Source organism: Amblyomma maculatum, chromosome 8 (assembly GCF_055883805.1).
Source record: "Amblyomma maculatum isolate TAMU_Amacu chromosome 8, ASM5588380v1, whole genome shotgun sequence".
In the NCBI taxonomy this organism is placed as follows: domain Eukaryota; kingdom Metazoa; phylum Arthropoda; class Arachnida; order Ixodida; family Ixodidae; genus Amblyomma; species Amblyomma maculatum.
In genome coordinates this window covers 125,617,546-125,627,387 of record NC_139351.1, presented here as the reverse complement: position 1 = coordinate 125,627,387, position 9,842 = coordinate 125,617,546, and the positions used below count along the sequence as shown (strand labels likewise).

General features: G+C 48.5%; 1 protein-coding gene across 1 annotated transcript in view; it reads left to right on the top strand.

The window, feature by feature from the left end:
• The first annotated feature begins 527 nt into the window (after positions 1–527).
• The window catches only part of LOC146182490 (uncharacterized), a 30,876-nt gene continuing 21,561 nt past the window's right edge, over positions 528–9,842 (top strand). The window contains exon 1 of the mRNA XM_084577619.1: positions 528–1,171. Within this exon, the coding sequence (XP_084433745.1) occupies positions 1,122–1,171 (50 nt within the window). The 5' untranslated portion in view covers positions 528–1,121. The remainder of the gene's footprint in view (positions 1,172–9,842) is intronic.

Here is a 9,842-nt window from a genome sequence, read left to right as displayed (position 1 = left end):
AACCGTTAGGGCCTGACGCGGACAGACGGAAACGCCGCGTTTCCGTGCGCTTGCCTTAGCGTCGCCGCTGTCTTCCCGTCGTCAGTAAGGATTCCTCGCCTCGCCGCTGCGGCTTTCCTGGGGAGACACGACGTCTTTTTTGGAAGCACCAACAAAATAAGCAAAACGAACAAGCGAAGGAAGCGCTACGGAAGCGAAACAACAAAAACAAAAATACGTAGCTCGCCAGTGACCTTCACCTTAACATGGCAGTTGAACGACTCGCGAGGTATGCGGAAGGCATGGGGGAGGGGGAAGACTCTGGGAGCGAGGGCTTGGGAGGAACGCGTGCGCGCTTTTTGATTCGGTCAAGGTTGCGAGGTTCCCCATCGAAGAAGAGAGGCGAGCGAGGTGGTAGGAAGGAAGAAGCGACGAAGTAGCGAGGAGGCAACGAAAAAAAAAGAGATAAGAAACAAGCCCGCACCAAAATTACCTGCGCGAGCCAGAAGCGACGTCAACCATTTATTTCGAATTTGGGGGAGGGCGGCGCGACAATCGTGCTCCTCTTCGGTTTTTTCTTTCACATTCTTTCATTGCTTCTTCGTTCCTCCCCTCTCCCGCTTCTCTTTCAGAGCGTAAATGCGCCTGCCTGCGACGCCTCCAGCGCCTCCTCGCCCGTTGTTTCGTCGTGCCTGTTGCGTTGCAACTTTGCAAGATTCTTACGTGGCTCCGCGTACAGGTGCAACGCGTGCCGTTCTCTTCAGGGGCAAAGTAGGTGACGACCCCTTCGAAGGCGGCCAATGGCAGCACACCGGAGGAAATGACGCTACGGGCCACGTGACTGCGCGCCGCAGTGGCGCCGCCTGGCGTGGTATTTAACGTAAAGTGAGGGCACCTAGGTAAACTGTCCGCACAATCACACTCGTGTCCGACCAGCGAGGACCAACTGCATCGAACACAGAACTGCACACGGACCACAGCACACTTTTGCGCTGGTACAGAGCGCACGCCAGATTTTTTTTCTAGTTTTTTTATTGCTGTTTTTGTTTGTCCTTCGGCCGACGCTCTCTCCCTTTTCGTGACGCGACCCTGGATTTGTGACCGTCGGAACCTCCTCCCCTCACCGCCCGCCACCGCAGTCGATGTCTCAGCAGAGGCAACGTCACTTCACGGCGAGCGGCTCGAATAACAGGTGAGTTTGTACGGCTGCAATTGAGGCAAGAGCTTCGAGTGGGCGTCGCTCTGGCGGCGTATTCCAATCGGCGACTGGGAGCACAGTCTTGAATCCGTGAACGAGCTTAAAATACGCCTCTCCAGAAAAACTCGGTGCTTGAGTCCCAAGTAGCTCATCGAAGCACGCTTTTGTATTCGCAAAGTGAGAAAGCGCGCTCCAGATTGCCTGTACCGTGTCCATGCGCTTTCCTGCCTCACGGTAACTATTCACCAACTAGCCTAACGATACACCGAGTGCTCTTGCCTATTGGGATACGCATTTGATTTTACCTCTTATCGGCCTCTGGAGTTAGCAAGTAAGATAACGGTGAAGCAGGTGATTTAGTGAGTGCACCGCACAAAGGGGTAGTCGCTTGCTTTGTCCGACCGGTCAGTCTTCTCCCCCTTTTCACTAACAGTGCTTACGACACGCGATTAATGGTTTCGCAGCCTTACGTTACAGGAGAGTCATGCGCTAATAGAGAATTTTGTGTGACCCTATCGCGCTGCATCTGTTCTCATGTTCTCATGGCAACGACATCAAGCCGGTGGCGTAACCAGAAGTATTTTTTCTTGGGGGGGGGGGGGGGGGTGCTATACGCCGTCGCTATAAAAGAAGTGGGCAAAAAGTTCGCGGAGTGTACTGACACTGCCCCCCCCCCCCCCCCCCCCCCCCCCCCCCCCCCTTGGCCACACCCCTGCATCAGGCGAAAGTTTCGTGGTTCAAAAAATCGCCTTTCTGAAGCGCTTGGACAGCGCTGAGCAGCAGCGTCGCGGCGTCTACAGACGATAGCGTTTCTGACGGGTATGCCCCATTGCATATGCTAAACTCGATCCAGCTCCTGATTTTAGCTTCAGCGGTTTTGCAGGCAGACAATACGACCGTACTTCTGAACTCGCAAATATCGCCTGTGTAGTACATCAGCTTTCATTTCTATCTAGGTTATGACTGAATAGCAAGCATTTTATACCGTGAACCAGGACCTATGCTGTGGCATTACACAGTGTTGTCACCCTACGCAGTACACATATCTCCAGAGTTTGTCGTGTAAGGCCAGGTACAACTCATTCTATTTTTAATGAGGAAGTAATTACTCTTTGACATTTCTCGTTATATTTTGGTGTTACAACTTACACCAGCACAGCCGTGTCGTCGCGCGCTGAAAAGTATAGGACACTACTGTTAGGGGTCGAAGGAGGCAGGCGGTAACCAGCTGCTTTAATAATCAACCCAACGTGTTTATTGTTTCCTGCTCGGAATTTGAATGCGCGCATTACATCTTCTTGCCTGCGGAGTGTTCGCTGCAATCAGAATGGCAGCCTCCATATTGCCGGACGTCATCTTGAATGCCACAATACAATGGCTGCGATATAATTCAGTTTTCGACATTGGTTGGGCTGTGCAGCGTCCTCTTTACGGCCGATGTCGGCCAGTTCCCGCTGCAGACGGCAACGATAGAACCGTAAAGTTCTTCCTTGCTATGTCACACATGTGAAGAAAATACGCACCAGCGGTGGAAGGCTCCCTTCAAACGTATGCATTCGTTTCTCCTGCATACTGTGCCCTGTGGAGAGTGTGAAGGAAGCCTTCTCTGTTCCCATTCATCAGACCGGTCAATCCTGCTTCAAGTGGTATAGTTTCGATTTTAATCGAAGGGCGACTTTTCGCGTTCGTCGTGCTAAATATCGCGAATAAGTATGCTTTCAACACCGCGGGCGTATGCTTTTTCCTCTATGGTTTCGGACTTGGTTATGAACGTCAAACCCGCTAGTTGACTTGGCACCAAAACCGAGGAGTTTTTGCGTCTCCAAATTCCCGATGCTCTATAACTGCCGCAATTCTTCGGATATGAGCGACTTTCGAGATTCTTCCATGTGCCATAAAGGAGTTCTCGTCTCCCCGTCCCCTACCGTGATCGACAGCCATTCCGTGCGCAGTGAAAAGGTGATAGAAGAATTTTCGGTCTACGCATCGTGATTGCTCCCCTGTCAGCGCGGTACGCCGTAGCCGAAAATACAGTGCCGTCTACCTATCGCTGCCGGCATGAACCACAGGGAGATCTGCGACACACTTGTCATCCTTTGTTTGAAAACGCGTCATCCCGCCTAGACCACGTGACCTCAATGGCGGTCTCTCATTGGCCGCCATGTGTGGATACCGTTCTGTGACTCATGTGACTATGATGAAGTAGTGACATCACTGAGCCCCTGCGGTAACAGACATCCTGCTACTGCTGCAATTCTTCACCATTACGAGGAAATGGGATCACGTTTTGTTGATAAACATGGTCATCGTTTTCAGTGCTATGAGTGGCGTCTCCGGCTCTGCTTACAAAGGTGCAACACCTAAAAAGCACCGACTTAACGGTGCCGATATCAGGTATCATTAGTTCGATTCTGAGAGGCCGTAACGTCATCCAAATGGTACCTGGTTATGGGAGTCAGTGCTAAATAAAGCATGCTCCTCCTACGCAGTATTTGAACTGCCATTTGGTTCATTAACGCTTTATGGATGTCAGTTGAATACTTTGATACAGAGTGTAGACTGGTATACGCTCACTGTTCACGTTAAAGCAAGTCGTTTAACTTCAAACATTTCTTGTAATAGCAGCCTAAGATGTGATTCACAGAAGCGCGCTTTCATTAAACAGTCTTCAATCTGTAAGCATTTGAAACCGAGCTAATATGAGCGGCCGAGCACCGTGGTAAAGTGTTCCTGTCTCAGGGCGACTTTGAAGAAAGCTACATTGTCAGCGAGAACCCCCATATCTTTATCTGTTTCTACAGTATTCCGAAATTTCGTAAAAATACTGGCGGACTGCAGCAGACTGTTGAAAGGCCGGTAAAGCCAGGAGGGACGACTGCAGTGATCAGGCCTTCATCGATACCCGCTAGCTATTGGACACATGGCAACCAATAACCTTCTCGCAGATGGCGCGCAACGCTATTGACCGGTAGAGTTACTATATAGGCTTTGCCACACTACATAGCCTTTGCCTATATACTATATAGGCAAAGCCTATATTGTAACTCTATTGACCGGTGGCGGTAGAAGCGCGCATTTGATTTACAACAATGGCAGTGCGCCATTTCATTTGTGTAGAGAGATTGGGAAGATCTGCAAAGCTTCCATTTATGAAAATCAGCGCAGACAGTGGTAGTCCAGCTACCGAGACACATATCGACCGTTCGAAGCGAGGGGTCTGTCTATCATTCGCTTTGTTACCGCTCTTTCGCAAACTCAGCCGCTCACGTCTGAAAGGCCTTACGCCGAGACAGAAAGTAGAACAGGTCAAGTTCAGGAGGTCGCCTATATCCCCGTCGCATGCAGGAAGCGGCCATACGTTACTGCCCCGAACCCACAGAGCCACACGGCGACGCGTGCTATTTCTTTTCACGATAGCAGCAACACTGCATATTAACTCGGTTAGCAGAGTATACCTTCGCTCTGCCCCAATGTTTCATTTCTAGTTGGCAGAAATTAATCCGCAGACCTTCACTACAGCGCTGGTCCTAGCTCATATGTTACCACCTCGGGACAATATGAATCCGACAATTCACAGATATTTTTATTTAATCATCAGTGCATACAGTTGCTATAAGCAGTGTTTTTACTTTGCACGGAAGCAGACGGAAAGAAGTGTGTATACTTCAATCGCCACAAGATTGCTTTGGCTCTACAGAATAACTTACGTCCCGGTGGCAGTAAAAAGCCATGTGCATGGTGTACACAGCAGGTTCCGTGATCTTATTGCATGATTTCTATCATTCAATGATTCCTGAGGATCATATTGTATGAGCATGATTTACGAAACTGCGGCCGATGTCCGTGCCTCTCACGTAGCTATAAAGTCGGTGGAGGTTAGCAGACGGCAGACTATGAGATGTGGCGTCGGTATTTCGCGGCCAACCTACAACTTTAACACTGTGCGGAGAACTTCACTTCCAGCGCTGCTGTCTACCGCTTTCCGATCCCTGAGCAAATAAGCATGCCCAATTTTCAAACATTGTAGCAGAGAGGTGATCAGTCGAAATGTAGGCCGGTAGCTTAGTGTGCATTCGCTTCCCCTGTACAGTGCAGACGAGTAAGCTGAATTTCGCAGATGATCATGACGCCGCCTACAGACGGTGTTCTGAACCGGCAGTCTGCAAAATCAATAGAAATCCTCACAGTCAGAATTCAATTACTTCGAACCACGTAAGTGTTGCCGTGATCAATACAATAAATATAACATGGCGAGCTTATAGTGGCTCCAGCCCTAGCCCTTCTTTAGAGCCGGTCACGTCATCTTTCCACCCATCCATATATATCCACCATCCACACGAGTCACGGACTATTTTATTCACATAGCAATACTTTTCTGTTTTTCAAACTTAGTGCCCCTGTTTTCCTTATATCCTCCGGATCATAACCAGTAGCCAGTACCGTTGCCTCGCTTCTCTTGGACGCAGAAGGTTTAAGCAAGTTTACTTACATACAGCGCATTGCACAATTACAGGCTCGCTGTAGAATGCTTCTCCCAGCTAAACCACGGAATCCTCGCAGCTGAAATTTCGCACAGAAATGGCATTTTGTCGTTAGCATTTTTTAATACCAAATTTGTTTCGAGGTACTTGCCCGATTTTATGAGAAGAAGTCGGAAGTTCCCATCGTACCCGACGGCGGCCGCGCCATCGCTGGGACAGCATCGACGCTGCCGCATACGATGGGAGCATCCGGCTTCTTCAGATCGAATTAGGCGAGTACCCCAACCAATTTGATATTTAAAAAAAGCTAAAACAAAATGCCATTTCTGTGTGAAATTTGAGCTGCGAAGATTCCGCGGTTTAGCTGGGAGAAGCATTCTACAGCGCGTCTGTCATTGTGCAACGCGCTGTATGTCTTGGCTCTAAGGAAAAGGTGGATCTACAGGGGCACAAACGTTTGTTCTGCACATGGTGTGTATACATTCCTAGCACCTGGCTACATTTGTTTTTCGCCAGCTCAAGCGACTTCAGCTCACATTTGCTTACTTGCCTCCTAACCCCGGTAATATTACCCGTAATCTGCTCCCAGAGGAGGGCGCATAGGTTCGACAACTTCATTTTGTACTGATCTTGTTCTTCGCAAATATTCGCCCTAATTTACGCGGACGAACGCACAGCCAAAGCGGAAAGTACGGTCGCACACGTACGCGCTTCGCATAAGACTGCGCCATTCTTTGTGGAGCGCACGGCGGCGTAGTGAGTACACCTGTCAGGGAGCGAGGCAGGTCAAGTTCACGGCGCAGAAGAAAGACGCATTCGCGTCCTTGACACAGAATACGCTTCCGAGAGGAGGGACGGCAGAGTGCGCCACCATTTACGACCGACCCTCCGAACGAACGCATATCTTCTTTTTCTTTTAACGGAGCAGCCCGTCCCTCAGGTCCCACGGTGTTGTCTACTACTGTCTGCTTTTTTTTTTTTTTTCGTGTGTTCTGCGTTGTTGTTTCATCTTCGTATCTCTCTCTCTCTCACGGTTGCGTTGTCTGCTACCGCTGCTGCTTCCACCAGCGATTCCGTCTGCTCTTTTTCTCGTCTTCTGCGCATGTGTTCTGCTCCATTCTGTGTCGTCTGCTCATTTTCTTTGTATCCTGCTCCATTCCGCGTCGTCTGCTATTTCGTTGCTCGCTTGTTTCTTGCCGGTCGCTCCCCGGGCTGTCTGCCGGGGCCGTTGGTCCGGCCTGTTGACCCGGTAATCTCCGACGACGGCACGACAAGGAAGCTACAGCACCGGTCGAAGCCAGTAGGTCATAGTATAGGCCGCCTCGCCAAGGAAGGAAGGGACGACGACGGAGGACCGGATCGCCCCGGTGGGAGAGAGAGGAGACGAGGAGTAGCTCTTGATGGAATCGCTCCGCTATCTTCCGTCCGGCAATTTTCGAGACCAGTTCCCACAAGGGGGCTCCTTCTTGGTCCCATACACACGCTGAGTCCGGTGTGGCTGTCGGCGATTTTCTTTTGTCATTGTTTATTTTCCTCTGGAAAAAAGTACACATTTGTTTTAAAATTATCGCCACGTGCATTGCGCCAGGACCTGACCACCAGCACACTGACGGCGCGGCGCGCTCAGGCAGGCTCTTTTTGACCGAGGACAAATTTGACGAACAAATCCAATTTACACGCTTTCCTTTGTTTTTGTTGTTGTTGTTCCGGCGATGATCTAAGCTAGCGTTCGTTAGATTTGCGCAAGCGTATTGAAAACCTTCTGATGTCCGCCATCAAAACTCTACATTTCTGCCTGAAAAGACCGCTTGGGTGGAACTATAGTGAACTAGTATTCTTGTTCACTATAGGTGGAAGCTTGCCAGTAAAATCGAGCCGACTGAAATCGAGCGGGGTAGCCGAGTGTGTTCTGTCGAAAATGTCAAAGAAAAACCGAAATTACACGCTCTGAATGTATGCCAAGAAACTCCGTATCCGGGATATATCTACGGATGCGTGCAAAACCGCTGTTATCTAACCGCTGCAGAACGTGCCCTTTTTAGAGAAGAGTTGAATCGAATTGTTCACGCATTCACACAGATGTGCCGTCGACTGATAAGCGTTCACCCGTGACAGGATCCTTCTCAGTAGAAAGGGATAGTCAAGCAGGATGCGCCACTCAAAAGAGTAAAAAAAAAATAATTTTTTTTTTGAAGACAATTTAGCGCATTGGGGCTCGTTTGCGGGATCGAGACGCATAGATACCCTCCGTTAACGTCCACAGTATTCACCGATTAGATACGACTGTTGCTAACGGATCACCTCCTTTTAACTCAGAAAACGCTGAAGCGAATAAGTTTACATAGCCCAAGAACGCGAGAAAAACTTCAACAGCGCTGGTTTTTGCAAACAAAGCCACGCGTGCATATCACTTTCCCTCTCTTTTTTCTTCGTGCATTTGCATTTCAGCGATTAAAAAAAAAAAAAGAAAAAAAGCAAGCTTCGTGTTTCTGATGCTCTTGTTTATTTATTTTATTATTATTATTATTTTTTTTTTTGCTCGTTGTTGCGAGATTTCGCGTGAAAGGCAGCGAACCAAGAAGCGACTGAAGGCCCTGTTGGGCACGTTGACGTGTGAGCCGGAGAAATATCGTGGTGGGCGATGGAGGCAAAAAGCGAAACGCCGTCGAGTATGCCTTTCAAAGCGGAAACAGTCTTCGTGACGCGTGAAGCGCATGCTTCCTTGCACGCCAATAATCCCGACCAAAGACTGGAAACCGCCTATAGTCGGGTGAGCAAAGGACGCGGGGAGAAATTAATCGCGTGTTGTGCTATTCGGCAATCCGAAACACGTTTTCATGATTCACGAACCGAAGAGCGCGTTTCAGTGGTTGGCATGGATTAAGCTGTTGAGTACCAGTTGTGTATCATGGATAAACTCTCTCCGTGGCAGATTGCCCTTATTTACCCAGCGAACCCAGGAGCTCGTCTTCTCCCCCCGCTTCTCCATTTAGATTTTCCGACCTTGCGAAAGATCTTGCACATCCGAGGATTCATAGCGCTGCTCCAGAACGCCGACTGGAATGCGCTATAAGGAGAAGCGGGCAGAGAAGAACCTTGGCGGACTAAAATTTGCCGAGGAGAGTATAACTGAGTAAAGAACGATAAAAGTATGTGACGAGAGTAAACGTTGACCAAAGAAAGGCAGTGAAGTGGAAGCGAAGTATGAGAGTAAAAGCCGACAACATTTCTCTCTATGTGGTACAAGATCCGACCGTTGTGACCAACCAGCTGAGCTCAGATTGAAAATATAGACGTAATGACGTCTGAAGTGGAGGGGGGCACCCCCAAAAAAGAAGAAGATAAGGGCGATCAACTGGAGTGATGCAGAAGAAACGCGACAGCAATTTTCTTTCATTTACCAATTTGTTCGAATTCTGATTGCAATCTATTTAAATTTCCACTGTCTTTCACTCACGAATCTGTTGAAGTTTTGATTATATTCTTATTACATTTCTATTCGTAATCACTTATTTTATTCATCTTCTTGAGTCGTTCTTGATACGGCCACCATATTTCCTCCAATATAATTGGAGAGGGGAGAATTTCCCTCTTTCCCCACCTGCCATATTTGTTAGGTGAATGCTTCAGGAAAACGCCGGAGTTTTCGTCATAACGCCATTCCTAACGCCATCGCCTCTAATTTACTTTGAATTAAATGATCGGTTGTTGTTTTTGTTTGTTAGAAACCAACATTATAAATTATTACTGTACCTTTACTCTATCCGTCAAGGTTCCCTGGAATGCATGTTCTCGTCCTGGCAAGAACTGAGCAGCTCGGCGAAAGTAACCTTTCATCTCCAAATACTTATGGCGCAGCAGTAATATCCCGTGAACATTCTCGCTTCGTGTACAACTAGAGGCAATTCAATCGCGACCAGTTGAATGACTTTGATCTGACAGCTTGTGCTTTGGGCTAGGACTAGGAGTTTTAAAATTAGGATTCTTATTGACGAAAGGTCATGTGTGCTTAGACGGCGTTCAGGCTTCTTAAGAATGGCGCATAAACTGTGATAAACGAATGCTGTCGTTAAGCTACTTGACCATCTTGCCTTCGAACTAACCGATCCTTGAAGACTCTACGTACAGGACTACGAATATATACCCAGCCAACCGCTTTTCTCGAATGTTGTGCTTTACAGACT